Source organism: Periplaneta americana, chromosome 14 (genome assembly GCF_040183065.1).
Source record: "Periplaneta americana isolate PAMFEO1 chromosome 14, P.americana_PAMFEO1_priV1, whole genome shotgun sequence".
NCBI lineage: Eukaryota > Metazoa > Arthropoda > Insecta > Blattodea > Blattidae > Periplaneta > Periplaneta americana.
In genome coordinates, this window is record NC_091130.1 from 153,943,588 (window position 1) to 153,964,604 (window position 21,017).

Genomic DNA, 21,017 nt, shown 5'->3' on the forward strand with positions numbered 1-21,017 from the left:
ACAGGCCATGACTGTTTGGCTAAACATCTGCATAGAATTGGAATATATCAGTCCCCTAACTGCCCATTGTGCAACTCAAACCAAGAAATGGATTCGGAACACCTCAATATCTGTGCTTCAGTGGCTGACCATGATAATATCTTTGAAAAATACTGGAGTGCAAGAGGTCAAATGACTTTGTTGTCAAACGCCTGGCATTAGAAAACAACAACATATTTGGGTTCAAAAGTGATGGAGTTACAACCTGCTAGTTTGTGCAGTATTCACCTGCCACAGGCGATCTGTGTCACCACACTACCCATCAGTTCCAGAACCTTCCGAGGCAGGTACTCATTACCTGTAGCTCCATGACCTAGCTGACCGTACATTCCTGCCCCACATGTGAAAACACCTCCATCCTGAGGATAAAGAACAATAATCAGTACAATTAATACAACAGGTTATCTAGCACTTAATGTACCAGTGTAATAAAATTTAGTGTTCAGTTTTCTACAATATTAGATGAAATGGAATTGATATCAAAGAATCTATACACACAGTTTCTTGGATTAGAATTGGATACTCACTTGAACCAGAAAACAATTTATATTTGTAAGCAATGGATATAGCAATGGATAGTAATGGATAATGAAATACAATTACTATAAGCTTTCAGACACAATTTCGTTGGTTGCACGAGATATTTCTTAACATAAATGAATCAATCAATCTTCTTAATGCATCCAGCTCTTTGCTGAGAACATAAAATCCACTATAGTCTATTCAGTTGTTGTTTTTCACGAGAAATGAGGGGTATTTTGATCGGTGTTCATTATAGATGCCTGTTGCTAGTAGCCAGAGTTGGGGTGTAGTCAATATATACTGCAGGGCTGTGTCTTCTGCAACTGGTACTGATGATTTTAATTTACTTCTTCTGTGGTTTATGGATGGAGAGTATAGAAGAATGTGTTCCAGATCTTCATCATGATTATTACGCCACAGACAAGTAGGATTATCAGAAATGTGAAATCGGTGTAGGTACAATTGAGTGACAATGTGACCTGTTCTGGTTCTTGTTAAAAATGTTTGAACATGTCTGGGCAAATTTTTGTACAGTTCCAGGTCATTTGGTTTCTTTTGTACAGACTGTAAAATTTTTCCTGTCAGAAGAGAGCCAATTGTTGATCCATAGGTTTGTAAAATGAGACTTTACTGAAGCAAAAGCATTGGATAGAGATATCACTTGAAGAGGTCTTGGTTGCAAATATGTTGCCTGTTTTGCAATGTTATCGACTTTCTCGTTTCCAGGTATACCACAATGTCTATGTATCCATTGAAATGTTATTTCCTTCTGGAGTTCTTTTAGTTTACTTAGTTGTTTCTGAATTGGAATAATTCTATGTGCATATAGGTTTGGTACATATTTAATTATATTAAACATAGCCCCCTTGGAGTCGGTAAGTATGCAAATAGATTTTTCAGAAATTTGAGTAACACACTGAAGAGCAGCATCAATAGCTAGCAATTCAGTGTCAAGACTGGAGGAGGATGAACATGGTATGAAATAACTGATATTTTGGAATATAATACCCTGCTCCTGATGTCCCATTATTAGGATTTAGAGATCCATCTGTATAAATTTGAAGGTGATCCTTATATGTGCTGCAGAGTAGTTCCATGGCATCTAACTTAAGAATGTATGGAGGATCATTTTATTTGGACATAAATGAATAATAAAAAAAAAGATAAACAATTTTGTCTTTGCCTTCTCATTCAGAACAAAGTTCTCTTCTACATGTCAATCTACAACATGGATCATAGTTGAGACGTGCAGTTTGAAAACCTTCTAAATCCATTCGAAAAAATTTTTCAGGAAATGAAGAAAACCTTTTACAGTTCTCGGATTACATCTCTGCCAGTCAGTGACCATTAAATTTCAAGTGGCTTATCTTACAACATAGGTTTGGTACATATTTAATTATATTAAATATAGCCCCATTGGAGTCGGTAAGTATGCAAATAGATTTTTCAGAAATTTGAGTAACACACTGAAGAGCAGCATCAATAGCTAGCAACTCATAAACTAAGTAAACTAAAAGAACTCAAAAGGAAATAACATTTCAATGGATACCAATTCATTTTGATATACCTGGAAACGAGAAAGTCGATAATATTGCAAAACAGGCAACATATTTGCAACCAAGACCTCTTCAAGTGAATCTCTATCCAGTGCCTTTGCTTCAGTAAAGTCTCATTTTACAAACCTATGGATCAACAATTGGCTCTCTTTTGACAAAGGAAAAATTTTACAGTCTGTACAAAAGAAACCAAATGACCTGAAAATGTACAAAAACTTGCCCAGACATGTTCAAACATTTTTAACAAGAGCCAGAATAGGTCACATTGTCACATAACTGTACCTACACCAATTTCACATTTCTGATAATCCTACTTGTCTGTGGTGTAATAATGATGATGAAGATCTGGAACACTTTCTTCCATAAACCACAAAAGAAGTAAATTAAAATCATCAGTACCAGTTGCAGAAGACACAGCCCTGCAGTATATATTGACTACACCCCAACTCTGGCTACTAGCAACAGGCATCTATAATGAACACCGATCAAAATACCCCTCATTTCTCGTGAAAAACAACAACTGAAAAGACTACAGTGGACTTTATGTTGTCAGCAAACAGCTGGATACATTAAGAAGATTGATAGATCTTACAACATGAGCGTCAACGTATTGAAAAGCATTACAACTTTCCTCATCTCCACACCGCAAATGTGACGTTGCACAGAGGCAGAGATAAAATACGAGATCTATACTGCTTTTGTTTTTATCCTGAGATGACTGGGTATTTACAGGATTTTGAAAAGTAACTATTTTTCAGATGAACTTTTTCTTTGGAACATTACAGAGTGACTGGAGTACCTTGGTCAAGAACACTGAGAAGTCCTCTCCACATGCAATGTATTTCACCTTGATAGAGCGCAGGGTTTTCAGCTGACTTGGGAAATGCCTGTCATTGTCGTCACTGAGGCCAAGCTGGCCGAATGTGTTCTTGCCCCAGCCGTACACTGCTCCTGCAATAACATCAAACAAAAGATGCAATTTCACATTTCTCTTTTTACGAGTATAACAACTTCCTTTTTTATACAAATCTGGCTTTCAGGTAGTAGCTCCCTGTGAAGCAGGTTTGAATATTTTCAAGGGGAAAATTGTTCCGGGGCCGGGCACAGATCCCAGGACCCTTCACTTAGTGCACGAATGCTCTACTGACTGAGCTACCCCAGGAACCATACACGACACCATCACAATTCTTCCCTTTATATCCACACAACTCAAATGTGCTGACAAGACGCCAGAACCCAACTTTGAGTGCACACAAATCCTGTGTGACTTAAATTGTGGCTTCCTGTTAATGCACCTCCAGTAACAAAATTATGCAAATCTGGCTTTCAGGTAGTAGCTCCCTGTGAACCAGGTTTGAATAATTATTAAAACTTGCTCTTTTACTCAAAAAACACATAAGCTCAAAATATATATGCCAATGTATTCCACTGGTCAACAGTCATTTTGCACCAGATACAAAACTAACAAATTCGACCTCCTGAATTAAAAAATAAGAAGCAAAATGTTCCATCAGTTCGGGTTTTCGAGGTGGACAATATAATTCATTTTCTATGCATTTTATTTAAAAAATCACCGTATTTCGTGTATAACTATTTTGTTTTACAAATGAGACGACCCATTATTTGATATTTGATATATATTTGATGTCAATATTTATATCCATGTAATGTGGACCTCACAATTTTGTATCCGGTGCCACAATTACATTCATTACAGATATACCTTTTGCAGACGCTCTTATAATTTAACTTTCGACCCCATTTAAATTGATCAGTATTCCCACCTTTAATTTTCTACATATTATATTTCGCTATTCTAGCTAGCCTCCCCCGCCATACTCATCACCTATTTTCCTTATCTCTATCATTTTACTTAACTTCCTATTACACTCCTCTAATTCATTCACAGCACATTTTTAGCTTCACAATACTTGCCAATTAAAGAAATTATACTCCTGAATGGTTTATTCTCTATTTGAAGGGTACACGGGAATAACGATCAAGGTCCATTTTAGAAAGTTTCGAGAAAAACGAATTTTAAAGTTTAAGCACTTAATACTTTGTTATGTGTGTATTTAATAGAAATTGACGTAGTGGAATGTCAAGAACGATGATTTCTTATTACCAGCTAGACCACATGATAGTACTTCTTTTCCACTATAAGACAGCATTATTAACTCAATTTCGATTTTTAATGGACCTTGATCGTTTTTCCCGTGTACCCTTTTATATTATTCTTTTACATTCAAACAATAAAAAACGTATTTTACAAACAACTTTAAATTAATGTAACTCTGAAAATATTGAGAATAGGAACTATGTTTATATCACACTTTTTGCTCAAAAGTCTTCAGAAATAAGTTCCGTAAGTGACGATAAATCCTCGTATAGTGATGTGGAAGAGGTGGTGGTGTTGATGACGATATTGTATGGTATGAATTTCAGTGGAAAATGGTTCCAGTTTTACTTCTCTGGGCCAGAGGCCGGCATGTTTAGGATTTTATTGCTCTTTAAAATCCACTGGCCTTGGCTAATTTTGAACCTAGGAATCTTTGATCTACTGTATGTTTAACATGGTAATCACTAGATCACCAAAGGCAATGATGATGATGATAATTATGATGATGTTACTCTATTTATTTAGATTTGAGGGATGTTCAAAACCAGTATGTTTTTAATGAAAAGTACATACAATCTTAATAAATATAAACTGTCAATTTCTGAAGTACTCACTCACCTGACTTGGAGACCGCAAAGCTGTGGTTGCCCCCACATGCTATGAAAGCTATCGGTATCCCAGATAGTGAACTCACAAGACAAGGTTTCTGCTGGCTATCTGATTGTGTTCCGAGACCCAGCTGTCCGTAACTATTACAGCCCCATGCATACAACTCTCCGTCTGTAAACAAATTACACTCTACTGTAAAAACTGTAAAAAGAGCACTGATTCATTCTTTGTTCCTGATGTCACTGCAATGCTTGGGTGAAACTCTGTCATGTTCCCAACGTCTATTCAATGTACTGCTAAGCATATGTTATCAACTAAGTTATTCCGAATTAATGATGGCTAAAGATTCATCTGGTTCCAGATGACAGTATCTTGTAAGGGTAACTGCTGAGGAGGATCAATGGCTTTCGTGGTGGATAAAGATCCACCAGAAAAGGCAGAAGATTCCCTCTTGCTGACAGTAGAAGCACTGCTATCAGTTAATGAATAAACGTAATCAGTCATGGACTTATCTTTTATTAATGAATGAGATATTACGACATCATTTAATCAATCAATCAATCTTCTTAATGTATCCAGTTGTTTCCTGACAACATAAAGTCCACTATAGTTCACTGTAGTCTTTTCAGTTGTTATTTTTCACGAGAAATGAGGGGTGTTTTGATCGGTGTTCATTATAGATGCCTGCTGAGGTGTAGTCAATATATACTGCAGGGCTGTGTCTTCTCCAACTGGTACTGATGATTTTAATTTACTTCTTTTGTGGTTTATGGATGGACAGTATAGAAGAATGTGTTCCAGATCTTCATCATGATTATTACGCCACAGACAAGTAGGATTATCAGAAATGTGAAATCGGTGTAGGTACAATTGAGTGACAATGTGACCTGTTCTGGCTCTTGTCAAAAATGTTTGAACATGTCTGGGCAAGTTTTTGTACATTTCCAGGTCATATGGTTTCTTTTGTACAGACTGTAAAATTTTTCCTTTATCAGAAGAGAGCCAATTGTTGATCCATAGGTTCATAAAATGGGACGATGTCATTTAATGAAATTTAACAAACGTTTCCAACCACTAGAGGTCATTTTCAGGTTGAAATAAATTACCTAGTGAACACATTTAACTATATGGCAACAAGTTCCTGTCATATTACAATGAAGTTAACTTAATTTACACAAACATTCCCTTGTCTATACAATATATTAATTAAGTATGGAATACTTACTTACTTACAAATGGCTTTTAAGGAACCCGAAGGTTCATTGCCGCCCTCACATAAGCCCGCCATTGGTCCCTATCCTGAGCAAGATTAATCCAGTCTCTATCATCATATCCCACCTCCCTCAAATCCATTTTAATATTATCCTCCCATCTACGTCTCGGCCTCCCCAAAGGTCTTTTTCCCTCCGGTCTCCCAACTAACACTCCATATGCATTTCTGGATTCGCCCATACGTGCTACATGTCCTGCCCATCTCAAACGTCTGGATTTTATGTTCCTAATTATGTCAGGTGAAGTATACAATGCGTGCAGTTCTGTGTTCTGTAACTTTCTCCATTCTACTGTAACTTCATCCCTCTTAGCCCCAAATATTTTTCTAAAAATCTTATTTTCAAACACCCTTAACCTCTGTTCCTCTCTCAAAGTGAGAGTCCAAGTTTCACAGCCATACAGAACAACCGGTAATATAACTGTTTTATAAATTCTAACTTTCAAATTTTTTTAACAGCAGACAAGATGACAAAAGCTTCTCAACCGAATAATAACACGTATTTCCCACATTTATTTTGCGTATAATTTCCTCCCGCGTGTCATTTATATTTGTTACTGTTGCTCCAACATATTTGAATTTTTCCACCTCTTCAAAGGATAAATCTCCAATTTTTATAGTTCCATGTCGTACAATATTCTGGTCACGAGACATAATCATACACTTTGTCTTTTCGGGATTTACTTCCAAACCTATCTCTTTACTTGCTTCAAGTAGAATTTCCGCGTTTTCCCTAATCGTTTGTGGATTTTCTCCTAACATATTCACGTCATCCGCATAGACAAGAAGCTGATGTAACCCGTTCAATTCCAAACCCTCTGTGTTATCCTGAACTTTCCTAATGGCATATTCTAGAAATTAAGTATGGAATATTGCTAATAACTCTTTATATATTCTTTTTATGAAAAAGCACCGAAAACAAAAGTTGTTGGAGATACCTAACTAAAACTTATGGCTGTGGTCTCACAAAAGTATTGATTTATGTACAGGGTGTGGCAAAAAATAACACTTTTTTAAATGGCACTCTGTATTAAATTTTACATATTTGAAATTCCCATTCAATTTTACATACAAATAGAAGAATATCCATATGTAGAGACGTGCGAGAATCATATCGTAAGAGTGATAAGCATTGTTACCCTGCTGAATGCATCCTTTGTTCATATTATTTTGGAGCATGTTGCAGTGAGTGTTTTATTTGTTTACAGTGTTACGCATATGAGAAAGAATGTTACTGTGCCCCTGTGCAAGTAAGGCTACAAGAATGCCTAATAATAAAATATCTGCAAGGAACAGAGCTTTCCAGTATAAAAAGCATGGGTTTTATTCCACACACGAAAGTACAGTCATGTGTAAATTTTGTAATTGTCAGGTTTCGTGGGGAAGAAGAGATACTGTTGAGAAACATTTGAAGCCAGCAAAATATGTATCGGCAATTAATTTTGGAAAGGAAGACAAACAATCTTGTGTGAAGACTTCTATTGCCACTTGTTTTAGTAGTGTGAAAAACAAAAAGAAAACTTGCGAATATCTGGGAATATGTGTTTGTCAACAGAAAATGTCAATCTTTTTTTTCTGAAATGTATTTTGAAAGCTAGGATATTTATTGTGCTATTAAAGCTGTGTATTTTTGAAAATACCGAAAAATTCAATTGAAAACACCGATTTTTCCCATTTGAAAATCCCACATTTTGTACTTTGAATTCAACAAAAAATTCCAATCTCTAGTGAGTACTAGTGCATTGGTTTCCGACATCAAGGTAAGGTTCTTGAAGAACATCAGATTAACAAGCCTGGAGCTTGGTACAGAATCCTGGTATCTACTCACTTTGTGTCAGAGCAAGACAATGGTTCTGTCCACAGGTTATCTGAATGACATGACTTGTTGCCAACGCTTTTATCATTTTCGGATTCAGCTGTGTGTTGTTATTTTCAGCCAGGCCTGTTCCTGGAAAAGGAGAACAACATAAATTGCACCAGTTGGCAGTATCGTATTGGCTGGGTGCTTCTACATCAGGAATTCAAAACATGCTAGTCAACACAACTCAGGCTTTCAAATGTCCTGCCATGCAAACACAATACACGCCAGCAATATGTAAGTTTATCACTCATTTCCTCAAAAATACACCCATGAGTAAAAAAAATTGATTTTTCATTTTTCTTACAGTAATTTAATATGAACTTTTATAGCTTTATATCTATACCAGTAACAGAAATTTTAAGATATCTATAAAATTGACCAACTCATGCATTCAAATCTCCTGCCATGCAAACAATACCAGCCAGTGATATCTAAGTTTATCGCTCATTTCCTCAAAAATACGCCCATGAGTAAAAAAAAAATTGATTTTTCATTTTTCTTACAGTAATTTAACATGAACTTTTATAGCTTTATATCTATACCAGTAACAGAAATTTTAAGATATCTATAAAATTGACCAACTCATGCATTCAAATCTCCTGCCATGCAAACACAATACACGCCAGCAATATGTAAGTTTATCACTCATTTTCTCAAAACTGTATTTTCTAAAACTGCTTAAATCAAATTTTCCACAGTTATTTTTAGACAATTGCATGAAATTTTGCATGGCATTTTTTCTTAGTAAGATCAACAAAGAGTAGCGCAATCTGTGTCCTATATTTAACAGAAATTTAGAAAAAAAAAATTGAATGAAAAATTTCTTTAAAATTTTAATAATATATTAAGAAAAAAATTGTTTCTTTCCTTGCAGTGCAGATATTCCAACCATTGAGCTATGGCATCTTAATATAAATATTACTTTAGAGGGGGGGGGGAAATACTACACAAATATTACTGGTCTTGAGAGTAATTTTTTAAGAGTTCTTTGATACTAATCAGAAAATTGAAATTTTGAAAATTCACAATTCCAAAATCTTTTTATGTAGGAGAAAAAATGTTCTTTTAGTTTGAAGAGCAATTTTCAGACATCAAATATATAAGATATGAAATAGGATTTAATGACATGGAGGAATAAAATTTATAAAACAAATTTTTAATGGTACAAAGTGTATATAACCCTTTAAAAGGTGGAGCATATTGATACAAATGAACGACAAAGTTCAATTTAACTTACCTAGCTGCCCATGGGAGTCTGAACCCCAACTGAACACCTGACCCCACTCATTGACGACGAGAGTGTGGCATAACCCACAAGATGCTCTTGTTATCAAATACTGTGACAAGCTGTCCACCTTCTCTGCAAAGACATTGACGGACAAATAAAGGAAGAAGACCAACAGTAAAATAATGTTTTGTATACAGAGTGATACATGAATAAAATAAATGAAATAAAAATGTATCACTTTTCAAACAGTCGTATATGTCTAGGCAGTGAAAATGTAATGTTATACTCATTTACAAAAATCAAGATTAATAGTTCAGTCGCAATACCCAGGAAAGACGACGTTAAATGTTCAGCACATCACTGCGACTTCGTATATATTTTGTCCATAGAAAACACAATACCAGTATCGTATGGCATTGCTACGAAATGGAGGTGATGTGCTCAACATTTACCAAGATGATCTGTGAAAGGATCAGGTAGAATCACTGTGAGCCTAGATTATAGAATGTAATTCTCCAGAAAAGATACACTCAAGAAGAAAAAATTATTATGTTCCACTAGTTTCTGTGATGATAAATAGCCTACGTGTTTTTTTTTTCTTGTATGGAGGAGGGCCCCGAAGGCTTCCTATTCTGTGAATGTTTGGGTAGCCGAACGCCTGCCCTCTTGTACAAGTACAGCACACTACACCGTGAACTTAACCCAGGCTATGGTATGGATAATGGTGTATGTGAATTAATGATGGCGAAATAAGCCCGAAGTCAACACCGAAAGTTACCCGGGAATTCCCCTTCAATTGGTTGAGGGAAATCCTCGGAAAACCCCAATCAGGTAACTTGTCCCAACCAGAATTTGAATCCGAGCTTGCTCATTTTACAATCAGACACACTAACCGTTACTCCACATTGGTGGACACATTAATATGTGGTTTTAGTTTGTAGCTATTCACATAAAAATCGTTTGATGCTTACTGTACTGAACTCGTCTTCCACATATTATTACAAATATAACATTCAAAAGGTCTAGGACGCAATACTAGGGAAACTGACCATTTCCCTAATAATTCTCCCTGGACCTCTCGCATATTATGTACGTAATTTGTAACAAGTGGGAGAGGGATTACAACAGATCATTTAGAACATAAGTAACAAACGATTGTTATGTTAAGTAAAGTACCGTATTTGTTGTTGCAAACTAAAACGACGTGGTTATGACTATACACATCTCACAGAAGCCAGTTAAGCAAAAGAAAATGAAAATTGTAAATTCTTGGGTGTAGCTTTTCTGGAGAATTGCCTTCTAGGAAAACATTACAATTCAGGAGACAATGATTTAGGCCTATGTATTTCCGCTAGGTATAATACGTCAGTTGTCACTTTTCCTGTACTGAAAATGGTATTAGGCCTACATTTTTACCTGGTTTCTTACAAGATTTTTCGTGACCCAGCTGACCATGATCATTACTTCCGCACGAGTATACTCCTCCGTCAACAGTGACGATCACAGTGTGAAAATGACCACACGCAACTGAAATCATAAGAATTCTTGTCACTGTTTTGTCTTACATGTCAGAGTTTTATCTTTTTATTTAGTAATCGATGTGGCTTACCTTCTCTTATATTTTTCGTCTGATTAAAATTCAATTCCCGTGGTGACAGAATATGCTCTTCCTCTATGCCACCAAGCCCCAGCTCCCCATTGACAGTATTTCCCCAGCAAAACATGTCACTATAATAAGAGGATGGTGACAAGTCTTCAGAAAAATCTGCAGTGGATTTTTGGTGTTTCCACCATAAACGTCCCTATGGAGAAATACAAAGGAAATGATTAATCCTTGTGAACTTAACATACATAACTGACCAAAGGTTAGTAAACCATTAAGTGAAATTGACAGAGTCATTCTTATTACCAATATACTACAAATTGGACTGAATATACGTATATCACTCATCATGAACTCACTACATCAAACAATTATTACATATTTCGAAAATCTACGGAAATCAAATCCCGATTCCAAGGCCGTCTACATCATTACTGCGGTTAAAGTATACATACAATAATATTTATAACGAATAAATTGACACACGTTCTTACAAGAAGGTAGGTTTGCATTAAAATTCCTTGCTGTTAAACATTACTACGATAGAAGGCGACAGTGGCATTTCTTCATTTAATCTTTATGAGAAATTACAGCATGTATAAACAACACGCTCAACACTGAATAATTTCAAATATTTTTAATAACACCAGCCCTCATGTCATTTTGCACATTTTCAACGCATGTGCACGCATCGTACGCATGCACTTCCAGTTGTCTACGTTGTTATTAAATTATTGACGGCATTTGCGGGTATTCATGCCTGGAATCGTATAGTACGTGGACGGGACTATCAACGATACCAAAACAACAAATCACTTCAAATAGTTACTACTAATTCTCAACAGATGTCCAGAGCAATGTGCCATATGCATTGAGCGCTATAATGTTGAGATCACTGGCTTGCTACTTTTGTAGCGCTATGGTATGAAATACTGCGAAACTTACATAGTGGCGCACCCATAATTTGTAAGGGGAGGAAGGCTATAAGCGTCATAGTGTAATATTTACAGCTGTATCCGTGCCACATACTTAAATGATTGTGTATGGTAAAATTAACATATAAAAATAAAGATTTGAATTTAATGACATCTCCATATAAGGTATATATTTTTTTCAAATTATGTTAAAAAAGGTAATTAAAAGTAGCATTAACAGTAATACGGTAAAGTTAAAACTTTTCTTTTTGACGTAACATAATTTTCATTTCGTACCTCACTAAAGGGTAACAGGTCATGAAATCCGGTGTGACGAAAATCACACAAAATAATTTAAAATCACTAATACTTAATTTATTAAATAATGCACAACAATAAAACTAGTATTGATCCACAGAACTAGGAAAAAAAATTAGCGTATAGCCGGAGAGATCGGTCGAATGACATCGAGCGCTCGGTAGGCATCTTGCGCAAATAGATTAAAATAGCTTGCTTCTGCATAACTCAGCCATAACTCGGCAACGGAGAGTGTTGCATCGATCGGATTTACACTAAATGATTTGTTTCGTTGAGTTCTATAAGATTAGCTAGCAAAAACTTTCGGACGTTGCTTAAAATTAGTGTAAAAGTAAAAAAAAAAAACTATGATGAAAGAGTAATGGAACGGAGAAAAATTCTCTCCGGCACCGGGATTTGAACCCGGGTTTTCAGCTCTACGTGCTTATGCTTTATCCACTAAGCCACACCGGATACAACCCCGACGCCGGACAGAACTGTCTCTAATTGAGTTCCAACTCTTGGGTTCCCTCTAGTGGCCGCCCTCTGCACTACGTCATAGATGCCTATGAACATAGGACCGAAGTCCACACATGTGCTGAGGTGCACTCGTTATGAGTGACTAGTTGGCCGGGATCCGACGGAATAAGCGCCGTCTTAAATCACTTCGTGATTTACGCATATCGGGGTTGTATCCGGTGTGGCTCAGTGGATAAAGCATCAGCACGTAGAGCTGAAAACCCGGGTTCAAATCCCGGCGCCGGAGAGAATTTTTCTCCGTTCCATTACTCTTTCATCGTATGATGACGCAGAATATCTGCATGGAAATATCATATGTACTTCGGTACACTGAAATAAAAAAAAAAAAAAAAAAAAAAAAACTGTTGAACTTTGTAGTTAAAATTTAAAATGTCCCGTCACATGCGTCGAATATATGAGAATCAGAGAACATAACGTATACAGGATGAAAGAGAGATGAGGAAGAAAACAAGCCGTCACTCTCGAGGACAGAATGAACTAGGCTTTGGAGCAGCCTTCCCCGTCGGTTCTCATTGCAAAAGGCAAAACTTAAATCAAATCTAAACGAGGCATCGTAACATCTTTATCATCGGTCAATTAATAAGTGACCAATGGTGATTGCCTAAAAAATCATAACTCTGTAAAATGTACCACATAACTATGAATACAAAAATGCTTACTGAGCATGCGCAGTATGTTATGAAACTGGAATTTGGAAAATTCAGGTGGTCCAAATTTTGTTTCTGGGTCTGTACGTAGCGGATAACTTCAATATTGCCCCGTCTCTTTTCTTTACGAAACAAAATTAATTATTTTTCGTCCTGTCCGCTCCAAATTATCAATCACTTCTTCTGAGATGACAAAAATGCTTCTATGGATATGCAGAATTTTCAGATCATTCCCATATTGTTCCCTAAGCAAGTTTTCACCCTTCTCAAAGTTGAAAATATTCTGTCAAGCGTGTTAGTAGAAACAGGCGAAGACGAAAGCATCTCCAGAAGTACGTTGTCACAAATATTCAAGGTATCAATTATTGTATTTTGACGTGAATACGTCTAAAAATTCAGTCCAGTACTAGGGTGTCATCCCACAAAGTCAACCGACTCATTTTCAGGTCAGTTTTGTCGCGCCTATAATTTTTAAACTACACGATATATTCCAATGAAGTAAACGGCGATCGACAGATCAAGGGGCGAAGGGCCAATGTATCCAACGGGACCTTGCGTTGGAGCAAGTGACACCATCTAGCGATACACAATGCAATTTTAGTAATTTGTAAAGTTTGAGAGGATTTATAAAATTCTGCTAAAGAAATATGCAAATAGGAAGTTTTCATTATGCAGTGTCACCAATGACAGTTTACGAAAATCGCTAAGGAACAAAGGTAAAGTTGTATTTTTGTCACTGTCAATGAATATTATGTTTATAGACTACTTTATCCTAAAATAAGATTGCTAAACCATATTTCAACAATAGAGAATAATGTGATATCGTCAGTCGCTATATTGGCAACACTGGAGTTCCGTGATGTGATTGGTCGATTATAGGCTACCAATGCATTGATTGGTCTACTATTTGAATGAACATAGGAACTGCGAAATTCAACAGATTCATAATGATTCAGCATGGCTCCTTTCCAGGATATTATAGAGAATAAAATTGCGGTGTTTACAGAGAGAAAGGAGGAGAAAGATATCTGTCTACTGAAGGCTTAGAAACTTCATAATGTCTGCTATTGCATGGAACTAACACCCAATATTCATCCAATGAAAAGGAATACGAAATTGTTGTTTTGAAGTTAGGCTCCACTTCTCCCTGTTGTATGTTGGATATGAGATCCTATATCTTGCAGCAGTGTTTTCATTGTAACAGCACTCTTTTTTTTTTTTTTAAGTTTTCATTATATTCATACTGTGATATGAATGCGTTGTTAATTCTTGGCCGAAAATTATAACGTCTTCTTTGATTAAATTCAGTATCTTCATCTCTGAGTCATTAGAACGCTAAATAACATTACGATTGCTTTTAACTCTTAATGGTGCCCACTTTTTTCCTCTTGTACGAAGGAAGGACCCGAAGACTTACACTGTACCCTAAGGCTTATTGTGCTTAACTCCTATTCTTGTGAATGATTGGGTAGTCGAACGGCCGCCCTCTTGTACAAGTACAGCACGCCGCACCGTGAACTTAATTCATGCTATTGTATGGATGATGATATGTGAATTAATGATGGCGAAATGAGTTACTCAAATAAATTCAATAAATAAGCAGATCTATTTATTTCCTTCATGCATAATTTGTTGCACTTTCGAACTTCACTCACTTAAGGACAATAATTGTAAAAACTGTGCTAGTACCTTTACAAGTAAAATTTACACATTTGTAAAATCACTCCATTATGAAACAGAGCACTTGCAAAATTTCATTTGTAAAGATTTCACTTTCTTTGTAAAGTTCAACTTCACAAATTCAGATTGTGAAACAGAAGTTTACAACTTAAAATTTACAATAATTGTAAACATTATGAAACAGGCCCCATGGTGTAAACTTTGTGTCCGAAGTGGAACAACCCAAATTGTACAAAGAGTACTCACGATACAGAAGAAGCGACAGCAGCGACCCATGCTCTGAAGACATCAGACTGTCGACTGAGCACTTCCGCTTATCCCGCTGTCCATCGTGAAAGAGATAAGATAATCAATGCAACATTTCGCCACATGAGAAAGTCATGCAGCTTATCAGTGTTTATCAAATTATCATGTTCTGTCCTACCTAAATTTATGAATAAAGTTATTGATACCTTGCATGGTCTGAGTGATAATTAAAGAGCGAAAAAAATATGAAGAAAATTTTGGCAAAATATGAAATCAGTACCCCCAAAATATTAAAAAAATAAAAAGTTAATTTCCCTGAAAAAGAAAACGTATCCTGATACATCAAACACGACGCGAAATGAATGTCTATAGGGATATCCTAATCTAGCACCAACAGATATCGCGCGTGTACTTTGAGGGATGCGCTTTGAGTGTGCATTTGTTTTTCAGTATATAAGCATTGAGGGTTTACATAGTGTATTAGTACATTAAATACTCTTAAAAACAACTCAAAATGGCAAATTTTTGTTGTGTTCCTATATGTAAAACCAGTGAAAGCCTTTTATCTTAATTCAGGTCCCGAAATATTCCGAATATATGCTTTGAACCTTAAAAATTTAACTAATGAAATTGCGCCAAGAAAGTGTTAGCAATTAAACAAAAATAATTACTTCAAGTAAGGAATTGCTGGCTACAGTTTCATTTTGGAAGAGGGAAAGAAAAATTAATAAAAACATATGCAACCTCGCAGCAAGCTATGATACCTTAGATTATATTCAGTATTTCTAGGAGTCTCCGAAGTTTATGCCTGCAGTAAACTCTCGATTAACTGAGATGTCTATTATCCACGATAGTGAAATCCATTTCGTGAATAATGTTTTTAATGTGCTGTAGATTAATTATTAAAACCATGTTTTTACTTCAAATTTTCAAAATCATCCTACATATCCGTAATATTCAAAACTGCATGTTCGTAACCTACAAAACACAGGAATAATCGTGATACTAGCTACTGCGATCATATTATATCATCTTATCAAACATTGCATTTACTCTTTCTGCAACTAGAGGAAAAAAATACGAGGAATTCAATCTCGATAGTCCCTTCCCTATTAAAAAAAAACACACATTGGTGGCTGCATATCCTGTTTTTAGCGTACGGTACTTACAATACTAGTGATTAAAGAGGTAATATTTACTTTCGACAAAGTTCCTATTTTATTTATTTATTTTTATCCGTGCACCTTGTTCTCAAAGTTCTCGTTTAGGTTCACGAACATACAATTTACTCGTATCTATATTCTGCATACTGCAGATTTCCCTATCCATCTCTTAAGGGGAATCGCTCAGTATTATATAAGTTTATGCTATTATTTATTGTAAATTAAATTACATTATGAAGTAAGAAAATACTGAATTATAATAATAAATAATAATAATAGTAGGCTAAACTGCCCCCCATTGAGGGTAGCCCTTACGGAATCAGTATATCCTCAAAAAAAATTACTCGTACATATGTACACATAGATATTAAATTTTAAAGAAGGAAAACAAAGAAAAGGGCATGAAAAATTACAATTGCTATTAATGTGGCACCATGTGATTAATTAGGATTTGGCAGGATTTTTTTAACACAATTATCACAATGTCATTCCTCAGAGATGTTGGCAGAGCAAACTAAGTTATACAAAATAATTATACATATACTTTTGACACACACAGAAAACCAACAAGCGGGAGAACGTAATCAACTATAGCATATGACATAATATAGCCCTACAGCATGTGCCGCATGGAACGCTCCTGCCATCTAACGGTAAAACTTCTCATAAGATATCCCTATTAGCGTCGCTGATCTTAGCACGAGACAGTTTGCTTCAAACGTTCAGAACTTCAGCTACAAATAGTACCAAAATTAAGCTACGCTCAAAACCAAATAAACAAATAACAATGAAAGAAAGTCCATCATTTTAAAAACTTGCTCTTTCCACGCATAGCTGCCTCATTGTCGACTGGTAGCGAGACTTGGTGCAAAACATTATAAATATCGTGTCAACACAACACAAGTCCAATCGTAAAGAGTGGCACATCTAGAGATGGTTTAGAGAGAATCCCTATTCTTGAATAACAAACAGAACTGACAAGCAATGCTTCAGATTTAAAATTGAAAGGCGGATGTGTTGGAGGTGTCACTTAGGGTACGTACATGTTGGAGCGACGATAAACGCTAAAAGAAGCAGCGATGCTATATCAGAGAGAATTGAAGCATGCATTGTCACTGAGGTGTGCATATTGGAGTAACGATAAAAGCGAAGATACACGATAAAACCACAGTCTACTATATACAGTCACGAAGCTTGAGATTTGAGGGTGCTAAAAACAATAGACTGTGACGGTGCTATTTGCATTGCCTGTAATGAGGCGATATTAGCGATCCTAGTGGTGATCAACTATCTAATGTTTGCATATTTACTACGTATTGAGCTTCGCGACTGTATATACTAGACTGTGATACAAGATAAAAGCGACGACAAAGAAAAATTCCATTTTCTTCGCTCTTGTCGTTCATATGATCTCTGATTAAGATAATATTAATCTATATAATGACCGGTGATTATCAATATATCCGAATATTAATCGATTTATTATTATTTCGGCATATTAAATTATCATAGTTATTGACAAATTGATCATTTGTGTATTTATTCGTGATATGTTATGTGATCACAAGAACCAATCAAATCTCAATGAATTTATACTAGCATTCAGCGTATTCCTTTTTTTTTTTATTGGGTTATTTTACGACGCTGTATCAACATCTAGGTTATTTAGCGTCTGAATGATATGAAGGTGATAATGCCGGTGAAATGAGTCCGGGATCCAGCACCGAAAGGTACCCAGCATTTGCTCGTATTGGGTTGAGGGAAAACCCCGGAAAAAACCTCAACCATTCAGCGTATTCCGAATCTCACCGGTCCGGTGGCATCAATGACGTCACGTTGCAACGAAAATAAGGAACAAAACTGCTGGAAGAATCGATGCTGTCATGGGGACTGTGTAAGTGGTTATCTGTGCTACGCTAGCAAAATTTTGCGAAATTTCCGTACTGCCATCTCGTTCAAATAAAAGAGATCATAAACAACTTATTTCTTGAACCGGTAGTAATAACTGGTCCGTTGACATGTTCGCTCATAAGCCATTAACATATTGTTTTTACGTTGTGCTCATTACAAACAATACAGCAGAACACACCGCCATGACACAACAGTGCACGATGTTATTCGTTTGCTAATTCCCGCCCTATACAAGAACCAATCAGATTCACTGATGGCGGCTGATGTGAGACTGCCACCACCTCTGCAAGTTGGCGACACCGGTGGAGCATCAATGACGTCATCGTTGGAATTCGGAACACCGTGATGCCATCGGATTGCTCACCGGTGAGATTCGGAATACGCTCTTTGGGAAGAGAAACGGGTTTAATTTTGTACGTATTTAAGTTATATTAACCTTGAACTCAGCAGCTGATATTTCCTATATATCTTCTTTCATTAAGTGGATGCATAGAATATCTTCTACTGATAAATCAAAATGTTCGCTTCCCGCGTCCTCGTTGCTCCGATATGAACACTTGAGTCTTTGATAATACCAAAGCGTCGCTAGGTCGTTTCTTTTATCGTTTATCGTTGCTCCAACGTGTACGTTAAAGATTCTGTCGGGTGTCGGTGAATCCACGAATACAAGAAAATTGTCAGTTAGGTAATAGGCGCTATTCAGCTAGCAGGAAAATAAAACTGGAAATAGCAATGCTTTTCTTGCCAGAAATGAGGGTCGCATTGTTCCAAATTCCGTATTTTGCATAATGTATTAGTAAAAAAGTGTAGCGAAAGTGAAAAATCACATGAAGTAGATTTCAACAACAGTTTCACAGTGATTGTCTGATCAACAGACTTGCTCAATAAAGGATCTGTTCCTCACTTTTTTTAATGAAATTCACTTACTACAACAATAAATTTAATATTACTTACTGTACATAGCTTCAACGCAGCATCAGTTTCCAGCTCTCACTGTAGTATTTTATCGACTACTGAACGACCCCGCGCTCTTACCACAGTATTATTTCGTTTCATATGTTCTCAAAGAACAACACTGAGGTTGAAAACTTAGGTAAGATTATTTATTAGTGGGACACGTTCCAACTAGGCCTACTGTGAAACAAATCAGCTCATAACGGAAATTCATGGCAGGTCTTAAAGTAATACAATGAAGTATAATTATTATTAAATACAGTAAAATGTCGTTATAACGAAATATTCAGTATTACGAACTTATTTTCTGTCCCATGTCATTTTCCCATATAATTTAACACTGGAATATTTAAATTTAACAACTTTCGTTTTCACGAAAAAATCAGTAGGCTTATAACGAAATAAAACTTTCCCTCCCTTATCGAAAAAATGTACTTTTTCAACGAAAAATATTTTAAATATAGAGTCGTTAACAAGTAGGGACATATTTATAACACAATTATATTGCAATAAAGAAACATCTGCGGATCTCTGGAAAAAGAACTAAGAAAGAGACTAGTAAAGTGCTTTGTGTGGTGTGTGGCATTGTGTGGAGTAGAAACATGGACATTACGGCGAAGTGAAAAGAATCGACTAGAAGCATATGAAATGAGGAGAAGAATGGAGCGTGAGAAGTGGACAGACAGAATAAGAAATGAAGTTGTGTTGGGAAGAGTGGGTGAAGAAAGAATAATCCTGGAACTGATCAGGAAGAGGAAAAGTAATTGGTTGGGTCATTGGTTGAGAAGAAACTGCCTACTGAAGGATGCACTGGAAGGAAAGGTGAACGGGAGAAGAGTTCGTGGCAGAAGAAGATATCAGATGATGAACAACATTAAGATATATGGATCATATTATGCGGAAGCCGTAAAATAAGAAAGACTGGAGATTACTGGGTTTTCAGTGAAAGACCTGCTCGTGAACAGAACATTATAAATGAATGAAATAGTGACCACGTGGTCATCAAATATCCAGCTAATTATGTCTACTATGACGCAGACATCTCGGGATTTTGTGTCAGTTTTTTCGTGCAGTTGTTCTCTTGTTCTCTCCACTTAATTTCTTTTTACCAATCACAGCTCACTAATCTCTCAACATGGCTTCCCAAGTAACATAATATCTCTTGTCCTACGAAGTTCTTCATAAAACTTAAATTTTGTAATTTCCTATGCGTTTCTTTAAACGTTTTCGTTTCAAATTCAATCTAAATTCAGCCTTTTATTTTATTTAAGGATATTTTTTCAGACCTAAATGCAAAATATGCGGAATTTACGATGTCGGTGTGCACACCTGTGGAGTAACGGTTAGCGCGTCTGGCCGCGAAATCAGGTGGCCCGGGTTCGAATCCCGGTCGGGGCAAGTTACCTGGTTGAGGTTTTTTCCGGGGTTTTCCCTCAACCCAATACGAGCAAATGCTGGGTAACTTTCGGTGCTGGACCCCGGACTCATTTCACCGGCATTATCACCTTCATATCATTCAGACGCTAAATAACCTAGATGTTGATACAGGGACGTCGTTAGGGGGGTGCGAAAGGGTGCGCAAGCACCCCATAAAAATCGGAGCACCCCTTTTCGCACAATTTATAAAAAAAAAAAATAACTAGGCATAAGTCCAATAGAAGAACCACTCTCCAGTATTACCACAATAACGGATTCTTCATTTTTGCCTCGACTGTCGGCTAGGAAGGTTCCATTATGCTAGCATTGCAGACAAGTAGTCAACCTTTTAATGCTTTTGTTCGCAGGTTTGACAAACTGTGAGTGGACCTTCAAGTACATAGTGCATAGTGCTCTCTCCCTTCCCCCCGTGCTTTCTCAC

General features: G+C 36.4%; 1 protein-coding gene across 6 annotated transcripts in view; it reads right to left on the reverse strand.

The window, feature by feature from the left end:
- Positions 1–15,232, reverse strand: part of Herc4 (HECT and RLD domain containing E3 ubiquitin ligase 4) — a 70,121-nt gene extending 54,889 nt beyond the window's left edge. For 2 of the 6 annotated variants that reach the window (XM_069846367.1, XM_069846365.1), the window contains exons 1-8: positions 11,114–11,263; positions 10,814–11,006; positions 10,621–10,731; positions 9,214–9,336; positions 7,944–8,063; positions 4,855–5,016; positions 2,917–3,068; positions 268–398 (exon numbers count right to left, since the gene is read on the reverse strand). In XM_069846367.1, the coding sequence (XP_069702468.1) occupies positions 268–398; positions 2,917–3,068; positions 4,855–5,016; positions 7,944–8,063; positions 9,214–9,336; positions 10,621–10,731; positions 10,814–11,006; positions 11,114–11,158 (1,037 nt within the window). In that variant the 5' untranslated portion in view covers positions 11,159–11,263. Of the gene's footprint in view, positions 1–267; positions 399–2,916; positions 3,069–4,854; positions 5,017–7,943; positions 8,064–9,213; positions 9,337–10,620; positions 10,732–10,813; positions 11,007–11,113; positions 11,265–11,301; positions 11,576–15,131 lie in introns of those variants that run through there. The other 4 variants (XM_069846366.1, XM_069846368.1, XM_069846369.1 and 1 more) reach the window with 4 other exon arrangements.
- Positions 15,233–21,017: the final 5,785 nt, after the last annotated feature.